This window comes from Manacus vitellinus, unplaced genomic scaffold (assembly GCF_001715985.3).
Source record: "Manacus vitellinus isolate BGI_N305 unplaced genomic scaffold, ASM171598v3 scaffold_88_pilon, whole genome shotgun sequence".
Taxonomy (NCBI): Eukaryota; Metazoa; Chordata; class Aves; order Passeriformes; family Pipridae; genus Manacus; species Manacus vitellinus.
Window position 1 is genome coordinate 469,444 of NW_021940861.1, and position 19,819 is coordinate 489,262.

Genomic DNA, 19,819 nt, shown 5'->3' on the forward strand with positions numbered 1-19,819 from the left:
TGTTCTTTACTTCCCAGCTTTCTTACCAGGTATTTCTGGGCAACCAATGTAGTAAGAGTCATCCTTCTTGCTCTCCCCAATATCCTTGTATAGGATACAGGCTTCCCCAGAAGCAAAGCATGTTGAAGGAAGAGCAGCAGAGATCCATTATTTGTGTTCCTAATATGCCAATGTCCAGCTACCACTTCTAGTTAAATCAAGAAAGTGATTAAATCCAGGAAACTGGGAGTTGCCAACACTTGGGAAAACATCACATGGACTTTACGAGGTAGAAATTGTAATTTGTTTCCACAGCTTATTAATATTTTCCAACATTAAAGATGGAAGCCATTTTGCATTTTCCAGAGGCAACCATGTACACTGAAGAGATGGGATAAACCACCGACACTAAAGTCTACTTCAGTGCAGTGAACAAGTGACCTGCCCAGAACAAAGCATTTCCCGTGTTTGTTCAAAGAGGAAAAAGATACAAAAAATAAGTAGATCTGAAATCATAAGATGTGTATTTGTCCTAAAAATGAATAAGAAATCTAAGAGGTATTTTAGTTGCCAATGGAAAAACTTCCAAAAGATTGACTGTCAAGGATGACACCAGGCAGTAAGAACTTTCTGAACTTTCTGTAGGTGGTATGCTGTCATTTTTGTCATTCTCCACACCAAATGGGAAACACAGTAGTCTTTGATTTTCATTCCCAAGAGTATGTGAAGAAGTACCAATCCAACCAACTCCTGGGGCTCTTACATTAATTTTAAAGTATCTGCAGCTGCAGGACTTCCTTCAACACACACGGAAACTATCAAGACTGTAGATTAATGGACAAGAGAGCCACCCCCAGGGCTGAGCTGTAGCCAGCTCTGCCACACTCAGGGCTCACCAGCAGTAGTTGAGGTTTTTAGCCTCCTCCAGCCCTATAATGGAAGTTCTGACCGCTGCTACCACCTAGATTCCATTCCTGGAGAGGCACACATACCATGCCTGTGCCCAACGCTTATTCATATGCACCAATTTACTGCAAGGAACAGCCTCTTTCAACCCCCTGGGATTATGCACCATTTAGGAGTCACACCACTGGAGTTCCAGTCACATCCCAAACAAAGTAACACATCCCTGGCCCCAGAAGAGAACAAGTTGTTCCCTCCCTCCCCATCCTGTCTTAGAATAGCACCTGCCCTTGGCACACTGGAACAGACAGCATAAAAGCATCTTTCTAATACCCTATCATTGAAAGCAAAGAATTTTTTTTTTTCCTTTTAATTACTTAGTTCCTGCTGTCTTTTGTCTGGGGTCCACAAGTTACTTAGGAATAGTAATAAGCTGCTTTGACATCCATCATAAGTGAATCAAGTTTGAATTGCTGATTCACTACCTGGCAATAAAGACAAGGAAGATTTTAAAGGACAAAGTAGATGCAATGACTGCTGACTATCCTCTGTTTCTGTCCTCACTATTAAAGCACAGTTACCTTCTACATGATTACTTGGGCTTCAAAAATGCCCTTAAAATAACTAAAAATAGCCTATTAATGGCCAGACTGGAATGGAATGAAAGTAGAAGAAAACAGTGAAAAATACAATGGTCAAAGTACATGAATGTGATCCAGTTACAGGACTATGTAGGATAGTTCCTGGCTTAAGCTTTGTACATGGATACAAAACCATACACAAAAGCCTTGCACATAATTAAGACAATGTGGTAGGGTGAAGCACCCCTTCCCTCTCCCCTATCCATGTATTTAATGCCAGCTTATGAAGGCTGTTGGAGATTGAATAGGACTGTCAGATAATATGGGAGGCAAGAGGGCACATGCAGCAGAAGTAATAAAAATTCCTTTGTGAAGGGACCCAAGATTCAGACTGGAAGCAATATGAGTTGATCTCCTCATGGAAGCAAATATCTGGAATATAGACCTACTGCAATTTGAGACAAGCTCTTTTAAACATCTGATAGTCCAGCATCCTACAAGTGATATATTTGATGACTTTGCTGACCATTTTAAATACACAAAAATATTCTGGGCTATACTTTAGGAGCAAAAATTACTAAATGTACATGTACTTAAAAACAGTAGAAGTTTCTTAGTGCAGTGCTACCATAAAAGCTCATTTTAAACAACCCCACCGATTGCCCAGGTCTGAACATTTCAGTCGATGTACAAAGATTTGTTTGCAGTAGTCCCTTATTACACAATTCATGGTATTTAAATGCTATTTTTTCTAGCACTTGAAGGAAATACTAAAAAACAGACTATCTTCCTTTGTCCTACTGTAACCATTAAATTTAATTGTGTTAACATCCAAGACCTGCCAAAACAAACCAGTCAGAGCTGTACACAGGAAAGTACACCTGCTGTAATGGCAGATATGATAGTTTGCTGTTGGTTGATAGGTTACTGAGGAAAGTACCATATCATCTTCTCTGAGACGAAGGAGGAAGAAGACCAGGTTTCGTATTACATGGCACGTAGATTAATTACATGGCCCGGTGGATCATCAGTTCTCACACAGCTTTCCATGGCTTATGCAGGCAGCTATTACCTGCACCTGCTTCAGCTGTTTCATAGCTATAAGGATGAAGCATGACAGAAGCATGGATAAAGATACATGGAGCTCATATACTCATCCAAGTAAACCCCGTGACACCCAGAATACTCACCTTGTTGAGGACATCTCGTTGACACCCAAGATAGAGATGAGGCAGTATTCTAGTTGGGCCAATGTTGGAAACGGGTAGGCAAGGTTGAGAAATGCAAGTAGGGATGAGTGTGGATTTTCCTTCACAGAGACCAGGAAAAGAGCTGGAGAACTCAGCAAATCCACCTGTGAGAGGAAGCATATGTATTCAGTGGTGGTGTAGGCACTGGTGCCCGTACCAGTTCTCAGAAAGCACCATTTATTGTAGGAGATGGGGAGGCACTGAGGGGCAAGCAGAAAAGCCCTAAAGAGAAACTGTAACTGTGCCTCTTCCAGACGTACCATGACTGTGGAACCATTCAGTAGCAGACAAGGTGTCGCTACGCATTCCCACTCTGCCAAGAATTTCTCTCTACCTCCATTCCTTAGAAGTGTTTGATGCCTCCTCCCATTCTTAACAATGTGGAAATGAGACTTCGAAAAACAGCCACAGCACCCACCATACCCAAAGCATGCACACCTTTTCGTCTCCACCCCAGCAAGCTGTTTTTCTAAACACTTCCTTCTTCTGTATTAGGTTTATACTGAGAGTTCATTATGAAAAAGTAATGTTTACTCAATTTAGTGAAAGCGTCAATATGCATTTATTAATATTAGCTTTTAAAATCCTGCATCACTGTTTTGTGTGCCGCTCCTCATTCATCCTCCGTCTTTCATTCAGCACACTGGAAGAAGTTTCAGCTTTCAAAGCCACACCAAGCCTTCTCCACCTCAAGTGGGGGACGTGAAGCAGAGAGGGGACTACAGGGGGAAGACTTCACCAAGCCATGGACTCCCCCAGCAGACCACCAGAAGTCTCTACTCCCTTTAATGCTTGCTGGTTCTTTATCTGCACCAGTTGATAGGCCCTACCTGTAATATGGCTCCAAACATTTTCATTACCATTTCCCACCACTGCATTAAACCACTCAGGAAAACCAGAGTGGAATGACTGATAAAACATTTAAGTCCACCTAAAATCCTAGTGGCCACCAAAAATGCTCCTTGGCTGTTTCACCATCAGCATGGCACAGCTGCTATGAAGCATGAAGGGAATAAAACCTGAAGCTGAGACTCAAGCTCCATTTCTTTTTCTTGCTTGGCTAGTTCCTGGCTTCCACCCCATTCACAAGGGCTGCATCACATATCTGTGCTACCAGCTGTCATCAAACTGGTCTTACCCACAGTTATAAAAAAACCCCAATGAAACCTTCAGCAAAGAACTTACACTTTGACACATTTTCACAAAAGCTAGCTGGCTTTTACCAAGCCTCACTAAACCTCAGGCTCAGCTCATTCTCATACTTCACCTTCATGAACTAGTATGAAGAAGAACCTAAGGCAGCTGCTTAAATCAGAATGTTACACACTTTTCTTGGCTGTTTTCACCATTTAACAGTCAGCCAATAGGGGTGAAAGTTGCAAACCATAGTGAAAAACCCCAGCTACTTCCACACATTAGAGCTGAACAGAGTTTTAACTGCAGGAAGAGTAATTATAAGCTGTTCAGAATGAGGCACCTTTTTGTCATCAAGGAATTGGAAGTATTAATGTGCTGAATCTGCCAAATGTTATGTTTACTATTAATACAGTTTGAAGACATGAATTACAATTATTCAGGAATAAGATAATGTACTATTTTGCCAGGGCTTGCATTACCATTGCCTGTATTATATGCCTATTGTTTAGGTTTTAAAATATGTATCATTAGTCAATACAGAAACATCAAGGTAATAGCCAAGTGTGTGCCCATTTTATCTAATAAACAAAAAAAGCCAGCAATCAGATTTGAGAGCAAACAATTTATGAACACCAATTCCTGCTCACTCAAACAAACAAACAAACAAACAAATAAATAACTCATTTTGTTAGACAAGCTAAGGCACTGCCTATCACAGAGCCATAGTTCTAAACTAAAGGACCAAAGCTAGAGACACAGTAAAGGTCTGGCTCTGACATTTTCTGTTCTGTCACCTGGGATTCCTCCTTCTTGCTTTACAACTTCCCTGTTCAGGCAGCACAGATCCTGCTTTTCAATGTGTCCACTGAATGACAGGAAGAGTTTGCAAAATAATTCTCTCGCATACTTTCTAAATTTTCTTCTGTACAGCACAATGTTTTCCCCTCCGTTACAGGAAGCATTCTTTGAATTTATAGGCAGTATATGCCTCTCAGATTAAATTGAAGCAGTTCTATGATAGGGTGGGGAAGAAGGGGAAATCAACTATTGGCCTTTGGTTTCATTTGCTTATTCTTTATTTCTTGGGAACATTGTTGGCTGCTTTCTGGATCCTCTCACCCCCACAGCTGAAAATAGAGAAGTCCTTACAGAGAAGCTCCATAAGCAAGGATTTTATGTCTGTGCTTTCTTTGCAAAAGACTACATGGGAAGAGTTCAACAATAAAGGTTTCTTCCCAACTACCTACAGATTGGTCTCACTTCTGTGTGAAACCTGTGACAAGAGGCTAATGTGCAAAACACCTGAGATTCTGAGAGATGAAACCCATGCTCTGTCACCATAAGTGTAAGGAGTAATTTTTTATTTTATTTTTATTCCAGGGCTCTGTCAATGCAAATTCATGTGATTCAAGATTGGATTCTTCAACACTTCCTCTAGGGCATTCATCCTTTCAGAGTCATGTTTCTTCTTTTCTACTTATGCTTCCCTAGGAACATGTTGCTTCAGTATCTTTACAACATGAATTATAATCACAAAGCTCTCAAATCAGTTAAGTTTGGCATTACATTACCTATCTTTACTGTGCTCACAAGCGAACCTTCCTTTCCTTTGAATATATCTTAACCTTCTGTAGTGAACCAATTTGAAAAAGCATGAAATTGTTTCAAATATTAAGCTATCTTCCCTGCCATCTTCTATGACCAGGTTTTCAAAAAGGAAGTAGTTTTTTAATAAATCTGGCTTTCATTTACGGCACTCCCAATAGGAAAAATACATTCTAGGTCAGCGTATGTGGAAGAATTGCTTTAAAAAACCACAAGCAAACAAAACCTGCACCAACAAAACGCACTTGTATATGCATCCTGCTAAATTACCAATCTCTTTAAGTGCAACAAACATAGTATCAGGGGTCTGGAACAACAGCATCCACATGTATGACCACTGAACTGTCATGGCATTATGAGACTAATTTCTGTTCTAAGGAACTGCACACATCACTGTTTGCTTGCACTAACTTACAAAATATATCTATTTTTAAAAATATATAGGGAGATGTATTTAAAAAAATATGTGTAGAGAAAAGGTATTTATTTTTAATGTCTCTTTTTTCCTAACACAGATTATGGCTCCCATGAGTCCCCAAAGCTCAAGTCTACACACAGTCTACATGAGGAGCCTCTTACAAGAAAGGTGCTCTAAGCACTCAGACTACCTGTACACTTCTGCTCTAAATGAAGCAGACTGTCTTCAAAATAAACCTTGAACACTTGGAAAATTAATTTAGTCTACAGTGGGAATGCAGAACAGAAAGCTGAGCCTTAAAAAAAAAAAGATGTGATGGGTTTTGTTTCAAATTCCATGATTTGAGAATAACATTTGCAACAAGGCAAATTTTTCCTTTAAATCTCCTTACCTACCTCAGTTGCAATAGGGCCATTGGCAGCATTGTGCAGTTTGTTTTAATTATAGAAAATACACTTTACTTCTGAAGTCAGTTTCTAAATAACACCCTTTCTCCCACCACTACTCCAGCCTCATGTGAGTAATAATCAATTGCAAGAGCATGTTGAAATTATGGGGGAGGTGGGAATAAATCTACAGATCAGTAACAGAGCTACTGGGTTAACAGAGTTTCACTGAATTACTTGATAAATGTAACTGGGCCCTGAAAATAGATGACTGACAAATACCTCCAAAATACTCTCTCTTAAACAGCTATGAACCATACAGGTTTTCTGTACCCTGGATGGTAAGCTGAGCTGAAACAGCTCCCTTGACGTGCGACAGGATGTTTCTACAAAACCACGTCAAGGTGCCAAAAGCTGTCAGTGGTTTTTCTGTGACAGACAACCCAACACCTCCCAGTTTACAGCAAAGCCTGAGTTTCTTGCTTACCAAGCTTCCACATCTATTAGCAGAAATTTGGCAAGATCCAGTTAACGACTTGATTGCCCTGTTGCTATGGTTCTGCAAAGTGGGGACTATAGACTTTCCTTTGATCAAGACTCCACCACTTCCCTAACTACAATTGTGATTATTAAGGTATGATCTTCAAGGGAATCCTGGTATCAGAAGCTTCAGTTCTCTTCTCAGCCAACTCAGAAAACAAATCAGGGCCAAACTCAGAAGGGATGAAAAAGTTGCAGCAAAATTCCACAGTAAAAGTTGTTCTTTCTTACAGATTCACCACATAAATCCTCGTACAAAAAGAACTCCCAATTAACTCTGCCAGACACGGGAAGAGACAAGGGAAAGACTATGGGATCAGGTGGTAACAAATGATAGAGAAATGTTATTGATTTGGGATGAGTTTCCTTTAAATGAGCGAATGTAATTAATCCAAATCCTTTTGACTACTTAGTTTAAGTACCACTAAACACAAATCCTAAATTAATACAGAGGAGTAACTACTGAGAAGCACAAGGTTATATATACATCAGCTCATTTCAGTTCTGTTCTGTGGAAACAGCCCAGGAACATTTCACAGTGCTGACAGTCACCATGCTGCAGTTGCAGCTCTGTAAACCACTATGGAGGTTTGCAAAGGCAAGGTCAGTTAAGCCCTAAGGTCTTGATTTGAACACCTAGTACAAAGTTGTGAAGTGCAGGTAATTTCATTGGTTTTATCCAATACTTAATAAAACCTTTCTAGTTGAACAACACCATAACAGGACAAGTGGGTGTTTCTTATGTTCATTCCATGTTATGCTGATTTCTCCTCCTCCTACCTGTCTTTATATTTCCTTCAACAGGATGTCAAACCATTCAGAGATGTGACCAAAATTAGACAAGGCAAATTTGCAGGAAACATATTAATTACTGATTTGGCCTGGGGAAGATCAAAAAAGTTAAGCAGAAACACCAATTACTAAAAAATCAGTTTTCAAAATGTTCTTCACTGTTCATTGTTCTTCATTCACATCAACACACATCCCTTCCTCATACAGTCCCAGGTTATGCAGCTTTGACTTTAGGATATCATAGCTGGTCCAGCAAAATTTCATCTGTCATTGAGCACATTGAAACCTCCAGCTACCCTGCACGCTTTGCCCATTCACCAGCCCAGCACCCCCTTTGCTCTCCTGCCCCCCCCACCTCTCCCAAACACCCTTCTTTTCTGCAGGGTTCTGCAGAGAGTGGAGAATGCCACCTTCTCCTCCTACCAGCTTTCAAAGTTCACCTTGAGCAGCTCACTAATGCTTACATGACACAGTACAGTAACCAGGCTGTTAGCTGGCTGTAATTACAGATGGTTCTGTTAGCCAAACAGCCCTGCTTCAGTGATATCACCCATTCACCCTCAGTTTTCAGTCTTTCCTGCATGCATGTTGAACAGAGCACAGATGTTCCCTCATACATCCATCTATGTCTCAATTTTCATGTATTTCTAACATATAGGGGGGGAAAAAACCCCAATCAATCAATCAATCAATCAGGAGGCAATCCTTATCTCTCTTTATAGTTGCTCAGTAAATTACTGTTGAAACAGCCAATTCTGTAATTTCTTTTTATCCTCACATCTTTCCAGAGATCTGAACCAGAAGTTTTATCTTAATCATCTAGAGATAGCTGCTCTTGCTAATCAGGCATGTGCATACTGACAAAGCACAAAGTAACAGAGACGTGGCTATAGTTCAGAGATAAGGTGGATTAAGTGTGGGTGTGAAATTGAAAAGCAAAAGCTGAGGTGCCTGTAACTCTGCGGGGAAAGGGAAACACGAAAGTAGGGGACCTTAGCATTAGGTATAACTTGCTTTTTCTATAGAACTGTCCAAGTACGGAAACAACCCCTACAGAGATGAAAGCTCCATGCATATACAAATTCTAACAGCTAAAAACTTAAAAACAAGCTTACACTGCATTTGTTCTGTGAGGATTTCCTACTGTTTCTTTGTGAGTGCAGTCATGAAACCTAACTTGGAATTAAAGAAAGGTGTTGCCGTGGGATTTAAGTGCTGAAAAAATCTCCAGGAGCAGTTAATTAGGGGTGAGATAAGAAAGGGTTTATTTTGCCAAGGCTAAGATGTTACAAGACGCCTGCGCCTGTGCCCGAGAGGTTACATTTTTATAATACCATCCATCCAATCCCAGATGTGTCCACCCTGTGGCCTTTACTCTGGTCCGCCCCAGGGTCCACCCCCTGAGAATTGAGTCGGGGGGCTTTTTGGGACCACCTATTCATCCCATCTTCACCATCATCAGAGCACAAAGGGTACATAATTACCTAGTTCTTGACCGTATTCTGTGGTTTAAGCCCTGATATGCTCTTCTGCCAACAATCTAGGCCTTGCCATGACAAAAGACTAAACATTTCTACTGGTTTCAGGAGTAGGATTGATATAGGGAGCATAGAATGGGGTAAGAGGGTTAACGAATGTTTAAACAAGGGTGCTAGAGGGAAAGGGATAAGGGACAAGGGACAAAGGAGGGAGGGGTTGCTGCTTTTAAAATCTACTTATAAAGCTTATAAGGCTTACCAATATTAGAAAAATAAAAAACCATTAGGGGCTTAAGGCATCAAAGGTGAGAAAGCAGGTGTTCACATCACTTCATGTGTTGTCAGCTAAAGCTCGACAGAGAGCCCCAGCAAGTGCTCTTGCCATCCAGAGCCTGGCAGCACAGTCAAGACAGAGGGGAGAAAAGATTCAGCTGGAGAAGAGGTGGGTAATGTGGGTAATCAGGAGGAAAGTCTCTGCCATCTTGTCCAACTAATAGAGACCAATTCTAAACACCAGAAGAGCAGCTTTCCACTTTCACACTATGCAAACATGTTTTTCAACCAAGTAATATGCAGAGCTGCAGAACCAAAGAATCCCACTTGCCACCACTGCCCATCTCACAGTAGATCCTTGGGAGTTATTGCATCCTGAGCTCCTAAAGGCCCTTTTTGTGCTGCTGGGGCCCATACAGCACTGCTGCTTGGTCACACCAGCAAATCCACTACCAGCTCAGCTTAACCCAAAACCACTTTTCAGGGAGAGACACTAATTTGAGGCTCTGTACTGTAGCAGTGCTCATTTCCATAATGCTTCCAAGAATTTCATTATTTTTTTCATTTAATTACTCCTTTTGTCAAACCTTACTGAAGCTGACCAACAAGCTTTTAAAACAACATTTGTGGGTGACAACAGACAGACTACATGGCAACTCCTAAGAGCTTGGCTTCCCTAAAACTTCCAGTTAAGAAAAGCCTATGAAGTATTTAATACAACATCCCTGCACACCTAGCTGGCCCTGCAGCTTCATGTGCCTCATGCAGGATGCACAGAAAGATCTGTCTTATGCTCCTGATGGAGATGTAAGAGACAGGGAATGTGTCTGTTTTTTGCAGGTCATGGAGTCTGCTGGAAAAGATCACACATAATGTCCACTGATAACAGAGCAAACTTCGGCATTTTTCTTAAGTGCCATTCAAATCAGATACTGCTCCTTTCTCCCCTGCTTTGGATTCTGACCATTCTGAAAAAGCTAAAGGGAGAAGTTGGTTTTCTTCAATGAATTCTTGAAAACATACTAGAAGCTACTTCCTTCCTTTTTCCACAAGACCTAAATGTCTGACAGTAAGTACATCAGTGTTAATTCAGCATCAAACACAATTACTTTAAAGCTGGGAGTGGAAAAGATCTGAGACCCAAGTGATAAGTCAGAAAAACAAAGACTACATGCATGTACAGCATTACAAGAAGGAGACATTGAAGCTTGAAGATTTAACATTCCACCTTTGTTAAATCCAGAATTTGCTTCTTCATTAAGGGCTCTAATTATTCATAATTTTGTATAACCACATACAAATATTATATTGCTATCCCTTTTTAAAGGAATATTGCTATCTTTTTTTTTCCATTTAACTTTCCTTTTTAAGGGAAAAGAACAATTAAAAAAGCAGGAAATTTTGCGACTACCTCTAAAACATAACATTTAGGACTTATAATTTTAAGTAAACCTCACCAAATGTCTGTATTCACCAAAGATATGCAGTGGAGTAACTCATGTTTAGCTTTTTGGGTTTTTTTCTCTTCTCCTAATAGCAATTTAGAATTTGTTACTGTAAATACTGGTTAGTGCCAGGCAGGTAAAGTAACATTACTGAAAACTACACTAAAAAAATAAAAAAAAAATCAAACAGCACTATAGCAAAGACAAAATATACAAGCCCCTAACTTTTACGTTTACTTTGCCTCAGAGGATCCCAATGTTGTGACTTAACAGCACTTTCCCAGTCACATTCCCATCAAACATTAAACTGTTCATCTAAAAGCTGCAGTACAGATTTTTTTCCTTGCCCTAAGAAAGTTGTAAACTTTCCGACTCGTAAGTTTTATGAATCTACGATGTTTCCACTCTGTCTAAACGAGCTGCAGACCTCCACAGGCCATTACAATTCCCGCATTCCAACTCGGCTCTGCAGGGCCGTGTGCCATTTTCCATTACATAAGCTCAGGCTGGGGAGCCCAGTCGGAAGGGCTGCCATCCCATCCCGTTCCCGTCCCCGCTCCTCAGCCGCCGGGAGCCCTTCCACAGCATCCAAGGTTTCACAGTTTGGGAAAGCCAGTGGTGTTTTCATTCTGGTGACATTCAGAAAGTGGCCCCCTTATGCCAGGTGTTTTACAAGCACAGTAGCAAGGGAAGTTCTTTGCCTTGGAGGGTTTCTGCCTTTGCTAAGACAAGGTTAACAGGCAGGTTAAGCAAATAAGGTGGGGGAGGAGGAATGTGTGAGAATGGGGTCAAGCTTCCCCTCCCACCCAAGTGGCATATGCCAAGTGGCACAGGAAGTAAAAAGAGCATATTGGACACCCACACTTGCCCTTTCTGCTTTTAAAGAAAAAAAAAAACAACAACAAAACAACTCTGCACCATAATTTTAGTCAATTAAGTTTCACAAGCATCCAGAGGTATCCAAAACAAAAGCAAACTTAATAAGTTATTCTTGGGCTTGAGAAATGCTATGAGAGCTCTACTCTAGTCAAACCTTGCTCTCTCCCTCAAAAGACAGCAAGTGGATACACATATGAAAGTAATAAACCCTACTCCCATTCTTCAAGTGCTTAAAACCATCATGGCACTAAACGAACACTGAAAACTGCATTTTAAGTACACAGGGTGGGAGGATATTCTCAGAGGACTGGCTGTAGCCAAGAGTACTAGTTTGTCTATGCTCTCATTAAAAAATGATTGAGAGGGAGACTTTTGAAGAGGGTGATTCAGAGCTAATCTCCTCTCTCTCTTCCCCATCAACAATGGCTGTATTCCATGGGTTATGGGACCACTTGGAGAATGCTGTGCTCCTTCAGCAAGATCTTTATCTCTTTCAATAGAGGTTTGTTCTAATGGAATCAACCAGTCAGAATATCAGGAAAGCTGGCATCATTGTGCAACTGCCTCTCCTCCTCTAAACACTGGCAGGATATTCAACGGCTCATTCTTGTTATAACTTATTTCAATTTACAGGTAACCTCATTATTTTAATGGATGGCCACCATTTGAATGTGTGCTCTTCTCCTCGGGGTACTCTGCAAAGACTTACGTGTGGGGAACACTCAGAACTTCAGTCAGTCAAAACCAAAAGTTATTAAGCTCCAAATCCCAATGTTAAAAGGTGTCAGGATGTAAGCCAGGAATGCGTCAGACAGCACAAAGCTCATGCTGTCTTTCAGTCCACACTGAACCACATGGCACCCTCTTAACTGATGTATGGGACCGCAGAAGTTGGGAATGAAGCTCAGTCTTGTAGCCCTGGTCACTTCAGGACATAGAAATGATCAGCTCTACCTACAAGAGAATATTCTTAAGATTTCCTGCTCTGCCACAAGGAATGGTTTTTCTGGGGACAAAGCAGAGAGAGAGCACCGGGCTTTTCTTATTCAGCTTTGCTTTAGGCAAGTGCAGACAGCACAATGGTAAATGTACCCTAGAGATACTAGCATTTTTATACTGAAATTTCTTTAAATGGGCTTTCAATTTCAAATATTTAAAAAAACAAACAAACAACAGGATAAAGAAGACTGCAAGAGTTCCTGACTTGCTTCCTTCTCCTTGTATCCTTCATACAAGTCTTCCACTTTGTACACACACTCTGTTAGGCGAGGGACAGGTCAGGAGGAAACAATGATTTGGGAAGTTTCAGCAAAAGCATACCTTTTGCCACAGTCCCTGGGTAATAACTCACTATTTTGTTTCCAGGATCTATGTCCAACCTCACTGAACTCACTCTGTCTGCTCTTTCTGCTTAGGACTGTCCCCTGCACATGTCACCATCATTTGTCACTGAATAGAAAAGTAATAATTTATCTATTTCTCCTTATTAAAGTAGCTTTCTGCTCTGCAGGAGTTTATCAGACAGCTCTCGTGAAAGGAGAATCCACTGAATCACATTATGGTTTTCATACTTTTCATAGGCAGAAGGGTAGGAAGAGATTACTAGGCAATTCCCCACCTGGGCCTTGATTCACATGGTGACAGGACTGACAGTCCAACCATGGTTTTGAGAGAGGCATACAGCTCAGTGGTTCTGAAAGTCAGATGCAGGGCTTCATCCTGGGCACCTACAAAATCTGTAATTCTCCACTAGTAATTCTCTTAATTATACAGATAACCTGTGAAGTAAGTAGCATGGAGAATTTCATGTAACCCTTCTCAAGATAGCTGTCTTGTAACTGAAGGTTAGTAGCTCCATCTCCAACCATGAAACAAGTTTTCTACAGAGAGATTTAAGTATACACAGCCCTGATTACATCTAAATCAGGTGGATCCTATTTAATGAGAGGCATGGCTCCAACAGAATACAGTCACATACAAATCTACACCTCAGCGTACAGGCACTGGAGAGGAGGGGTATAAAACTGTAAAGGCAATTTCAGAAGCTCACAAAAGGCTTCCAGTAACTTTAACTGCCCTTCTGCCCATACACTTTATAATCTGGTACATTAGGGAAGTTTTTCATATTAGTTGTTCTCAGTGGTATTGGGTACTGTGGTACCTCTAAGTGGCAATTTAGTGACTGACAGAAAAATAAGTCCTTCATTGTTCCTCAGCAAAATACACTCTGGTCTTGCAGTACTGAAAAATTCTTAGAGAATTCAATAAAACTGTTTCTATGATCCTGCATTACAATACTTTGAAGTTTAGTTAGTCCTTCCTGGACATTTACCATTGCTCTACATCCACCTGAGTACAGTAATTCTTGCCTTTGGTTTCAGTTCAGAGCCAGCACAGTGTTTCAGTGTTAGGCTATCACAGTTTTTAATGACAGTTTGTAAATACAGAAAAGTAGGCATTTCTGGTTTTTTTTCAGAAAGCCTTCCATACAAAAAAAAGTTTAAAAAAATTAACACAAAATAAAAAGTTGTGTTTCATCTTGTTCACCAGCAACATTTGAAAGGTAACCATCATGAAGACATCAGTGTTAGTACGAGTAGGACTAAGACAGATTAAAAGCAGGGAAGAGCAAGTTTTTAAGGAAAGTAGAATGTGAATGATTTCCACTTCCATAGTGGAACAAGATTTAAGCAAGACTCTTGATGTTTACTGCCTTAACAATGATCATTCAAGCAAGAATCAGCAGTCTCTCAACTGCTTCTGCAGAGTAAGCAGAAAAATCATAATTAGCTAGGAAAAAGACTCCATGCAAGTAAATCCAATTCTTAACGTATGGAAAGAGAAGGAATCAAGTGACATCCCCGTGTTTAAATCTTATTTAACTCAGATGAGTAGATGTCATGATGGGAGTGGGACTGAGCTTTCAGTACCCACATTTCACTATTTTGAGTATTGTTAAAATTAAGAACCAAAACAGATATTTAAATTCCTGAAAACATTCCCCAGATTATAAATATTTTTATGAGGTTATACCAAGAGCTTAAACTAGTTGGTAAGGGTTCCTCTGAGGTCTTTACAACCTTTACTTCAATGAAAAGCAGTCTCCAGGGTAGAACATACCTTTATGCCCAATCTAAATAAAAAAACACCTCACCAATTGCTCAGTAATGGGGGGTGGCAAGAAGAACAGATGCAGGAATTTCAGATATTTGTTAATTGCTCCTCATTCTATCCCAACAAAAATTATTTTCCTACCCTAAAATGTTTATTTAAGGTCGCCATTTTAAATAAATCAGATTTAGTGGCATAGGGAAAACTCAAGTCCAAAGGTTTATCTTTTTACATAGTGCACTGACCTCTGCTCTCATTATGGGCCATAAACATTTATGTGAGTTCATCATCAACTTGCTAAGACAACATATTTTATCTAGTTTCCTAGAGCCACATATCAATAAACTAAGGAACTTTCCATAAGACTGAATCTAGCTCATTCTCCTTCACCCCACATCCCAAAAGGTTTCTTGTGTTTCATGTATTAAGTAGCCAGATTTTTAATAGATGTAAAAAATAAGCACCTGAAATAAGCACTTACCTGTAATAGATCAATAGTAAATAACTTCCTTACCCTTTTGCTCTTATACTCCTCTACCACTAGTTTTAAAGCCAGCAGTTGTTTCTGCATTCAAAAAAGCCCCATCCTAGCTATGTAAACAAAGATGAAATTCTCAAACCTAATCTTTGCCAAGAGAAAATCATTTGACATGCTAAAATACAAATCCTGCTTTTTATAAGGATACATTAGATTCCCTTTTTCTCTCTAACAATCAAACTAATCCTTACTAGGTGTATGTGGCTAAGTTCACCTCAGCTAATGTGCACTACTGTCTTGCTTGTGGTTTAAGAGGCATTTGCATCTTGAACAGACAACTACCATGTGCTGGTAATGAAAACAGGCCAATTTTTCATAGTATCATTATGATACATGCAGCTGGTGTTTGCCCAGACCATGCACTGGGGAGGTGGAGAACACTCCTTTCCTGGTCCTGTCCACTCCTACAAGAGCCACAAGCAAGTCTGAGAGCAGAGACACAACAAGCACTTCCTTCAGGGAGTCCAGCAGAGGAAAAAGAAGAGCAAAGCCTTGTCTCATGCAAGGGAGGGACAGTATAAGGAAGGGAAGTTTCACGATATTCTCCTCTGCTTGGCCCTGCTAAGGATGTCTCCCAACTCCTCCTGCCACAAGGCCTAATTCTCAGTTATTAGACAGCTGTTTCTCTTTCTATCATGGAAATTAGGTTGTGAATAGTTTGATTGTGGCATGGAGCTGTAAATTGCTTCTGGTTATTAAAAAAACCCACAGGACAAATGAGTAGAGTTGTGTATTCAAACAATAAAAGGATTTCTTAAGAGATGAACTGCTTCTCGACTGGGTTGATTTTTTAAATAACAGTTTTCAATTTAAGGGAGTATCAACCACTTAATTCAGTACTCTTACATTAAGCATTTACTGTGCCTAGACACCACACGATTATTTGGTGGCTCATATGAAAGAAGAATTATTTAATTTAATGCTGTAGTCCACCACCCACAGATGTAATTCTTACCTAGTCAGCAAATTGAACAGAAGCACCAAACCTAGCCAATGCAAAACCCTACTTACTTTGCTGTAAGCACAGCCTCACATGAGTACCAAACGCACCTGCCCAAGTGCAGAAATTATTCATGTTCTCTGTAATCACTTTAAAAAAAAAATTGGGAAAAGTTCTCTCAGTACCACAAGCTCTCCCCTATCACTTTCATCTGAAGTGATGACTACAAACTGCAGTGAAATCCTCTTGCTAAGAGGAAGCATCTCTCTGGAGTTATTTCCCTTTCTCTCATAATTATTCAGTCCCTGACTGTAGTTTTACCATTTCTCAGAGACTAGGTATGCACTTCATTAGATCACTGGTCAAGTCACTGCAATGGATTTCCTACTTATACACATCATTCCCCACTTCCTTCAGCTTTGGATCTACCTCATGCCCCTCCTTGTTCCTTCTTGTGAACACTTGGTCTACTGTTCCATGATAGAAATAATGACACAAGCACACGTTAAGACCAACAAATCCGGTATTATAAGGAGCTGAATTTCTATAGATGCTTTGACCTGGGATTTAAAAGAAAAAAAAAAAAAGGACAGTGAGGGAGAAGACCTAAATGAAGTGCTACTACTTCAGGAGCTGAAGTTTAAAAAGTCACACAAACTAATCTCCATAACTCTGGGAGATCATTTCCCTTATTCTTATTGTAGTACCAATTCAGTAAGGAAGAAGTTTTCTTCCTAGCATGTACAATACTTCAAAAACCAGGGAAGCACATTACTTTTACTATTTTTTGACCCTAAAGTAGCAGATATATGCATCTAAAACCCCCTACACTGATCCATTTCCACTTACATAGACTAATGGTGTAATATATCCCCTGTAAGATGCAATTTCTAAGCACTATATGTATTATGAGTGTCACTACATGCATAAAGAACTACAGAAAAGTCTATGCTATAACTGAGATTTATATCAGCGTTTGCAAAACTGTACACATCTGCTATACCAACAGCTTTTTCTTTCTTCTCCTTACACAAGTGTGTCAGAGGTTTCTTTTGGTACATCTTACCTGAAAGCAGATACACAGAGCTGAAATTCTTTTCCAGTTTGCCCAGGAGCACAGTAAGAAAGCAGTCAGATGAGAGAGAGGTCACATCTTTAGAGCTTTGGTCATACACCACCACTTCCTGCTTGTAATCAATTTCAATCTGAAACACAAGTAACTCAAGAGTAAAAAGGGAGGAAGACTATTCAAAGGCCCACATTATCACCTCCAGCAGGGTTCCCATGTATTTGCGATACACTAGTTCAGATATACAGATTTCTTATGCAGCTGTATGTGAACCGGTTTTATTTTATACTTCATATGCCTATGAGATTCAATTCCTTGGAGAGTTTGTAAATTGATTATTTGCTGCAAGTTGAAGCACGCTCCACAAATTTCTATCATTAGCTAATTTTATGTCACTTGTAAAGTGCTCTACCGTTAGCTAGGTTGGTTGATTTGTTTAAAAGCTAAGCTTTTTAGAAGGCCCTACCTCAGTTTCTGCTACTGGGGGTTTTGTACATAAACAGTAAAGAGACCTTAAACTGCCTCTAAGCCACACACATTTTGGTTACCTATACAGCTTTATGTATAAAAAAACCCCAAACCAACATCGTCATCATCATCATCTTCATGTTTAACATGTCAAAGCAAGAACGTAGCAGATTATTTTTGTATCCAAAGCACATGAAACAAATACCAATGGATAAGGAAAAAAACCCAAATCCCCCCCATGCATTAATTTGAAACAGCTTAGCTATTTTCTTTTCACTGATAACACTATTTGGAAAAAAACACATCTCACTCCCCAAAAAACAAATCAAACCACTAAAACCTATCAAATTGCTCCCATGAAAAGCATTTTTAACAGCAAGTAGAAGCCAGGACTGACAGAGATCCAGTTTCTTTGCAAACCATATGACCGCTTGCTAAGCAATCCCCACCACAACAGATCCCAAAGAATCCTTCAAAGTTTAGGAGGAGAATGTTTTCTGCCTTAATTACATCCATTTGAGGGACTGGGCTTTAAAAGACACGTAAGAACTCTGAGAACATTCTTTCTGAGTATTTCTAAAACCCTCCCCATTACTGTGTCACTTAGGGAAGAGCAGGCTACGAAGAATCCCAACAATAAACGTAATAGTAACCAATGCCCTTTTCGGTTACATAGGATCTCAGCTAAACTCAGTCCCTTAGTCTTGTTTGTTTTTTGTTTTGTTCTGTCTGTTTGTTTTTTGTTGTTGGATTTTTGTTTGGTTTGGTTTTTGTTTGTTTGTTTGTTTGTTTTTAAATGAAATACCTAAGGAAAAATTATTACAAATTCCTTTCCAGCCACTCCTTTAAACAAATATAAGGAATAAGAGGAAGATGACTCCTACCTTGTGTTTTGCTGAATGTTGAATGAGCTCCGTAATCAAAACTTTGTCCTGCTGCAGCCTCCGCTTCATAAGCTTGGAACAGTTGATGTTGATGGCATCCAAGATGTGGGACGTATTGTATTCCACAAAGGGGCGGCTATCAATCAGCAGCAACTTTTCTGTACCACTCTCCAGCAAAGCCACCAACTTCTCAGTGACAATGAGTTGAGTCCTGATCATCTCATCGGCCATGACAACAATAAGGCCTCTTTCACCACCTCCCTCTCTAATTTGCTGCGATGATGTAACAGCTGTGCGCTCAAAGGCTTAGCCACACCATTGTACTAGAAATGTATGAGGTCATGCTGGTAGTGACTGGCAAAAGAAAAGTTAAATCCATTTTCGGAGAGAGCTCTTCAACTGAATGTCTTCTCCTGCTTCCAGCTGATGTGCCGTTATGAAGCAGCCCCTCACATCTGATTCATCAGGACATGACTATGGAGCAGCCATTCCACAATTCAGACCAAAGACGCTTTCTGCCTGCTGCTGCAATACATCATTCTTTACCTTTGCTCCCACCCATCAGCTCTGCACCGGACTAAAAGCCTGTAAGAGGGGGAAGATGAAAAAAAACAAAAACCATTCAACTGAGGTTCACTGTACTGTGGGCCATGCCATTATAATAAATACATTCCTGAGGACTTCTCCTCTCTGCTGTATATGCCGAACACCTAGAGAGAGAATTGGCAACTACAGTCTCTGAATCTATTCCAACAATCTTGCCTGGACAATTATCTTGTATTTCAGGCAACATACCCTGCCTTAATTGCAGACTTTTGTTGCCACTAGCTCTGCTTCTTCATAAGACTGTTAGAACGTAATTAAGAGATACAACAGCAAAACTGTTTAAACGCATTTCAACACTCCACCACTTAGTAAAAAGTTGTAAAATTAGTTATTTAAACATTTTAAACATTAAACATTTTTAAGTTTAATGCCTTGGAAAGTATTTTAGAAACCAGCACTGCAAGTTGGGGAACTGAAACTGTACCTCTCTTAAGAACACTCTTAAAAACAAACTAGAAGAACAAGATGCTACATCAGACACAAGTGTTTTATTTGAATTAATCACCACACATGGTACAGAAGTCTCACACTACTCAA

At 40.0% G+C, this 19,819-nt stretch overlaps 1 protein-coding gene across 2 annotated transcripts in view; it reads right to left on the reverse strand.

Moving 5' to 3' along the window:
* DUSP16 (dual specificity phosphatase 16) overlaps positions 1-19,819 on the reverse strand; it is a 61,368-nt gene that overhangs the window by 9,519 nt on the left and 32,030 nt on the right. For both annotated transcript variants that reach the window (XM_018085812.2, XM_018085811.2), the window contains exons 2-4: positions 18,677-19,261; positions 17,322-17,460; positions 2,654-2,817 (exon numbers count right to left, since the gene is read on the reverse strand). In XM_018085812.2, the coding sequence (XP_017941301.1) occupies positions 2,654-2,817; positions 17,322-17,460; positions 18,677-18,907 (534 nt within the window). In that variant the 5' untranslated portion in view covers positions 18,908-19,261. The remainder of the gene's footprint in view (positions 1-2,653; positions 2,818-17,321; positions 17,461-18,676; positions 19,262-19,819) is intronic.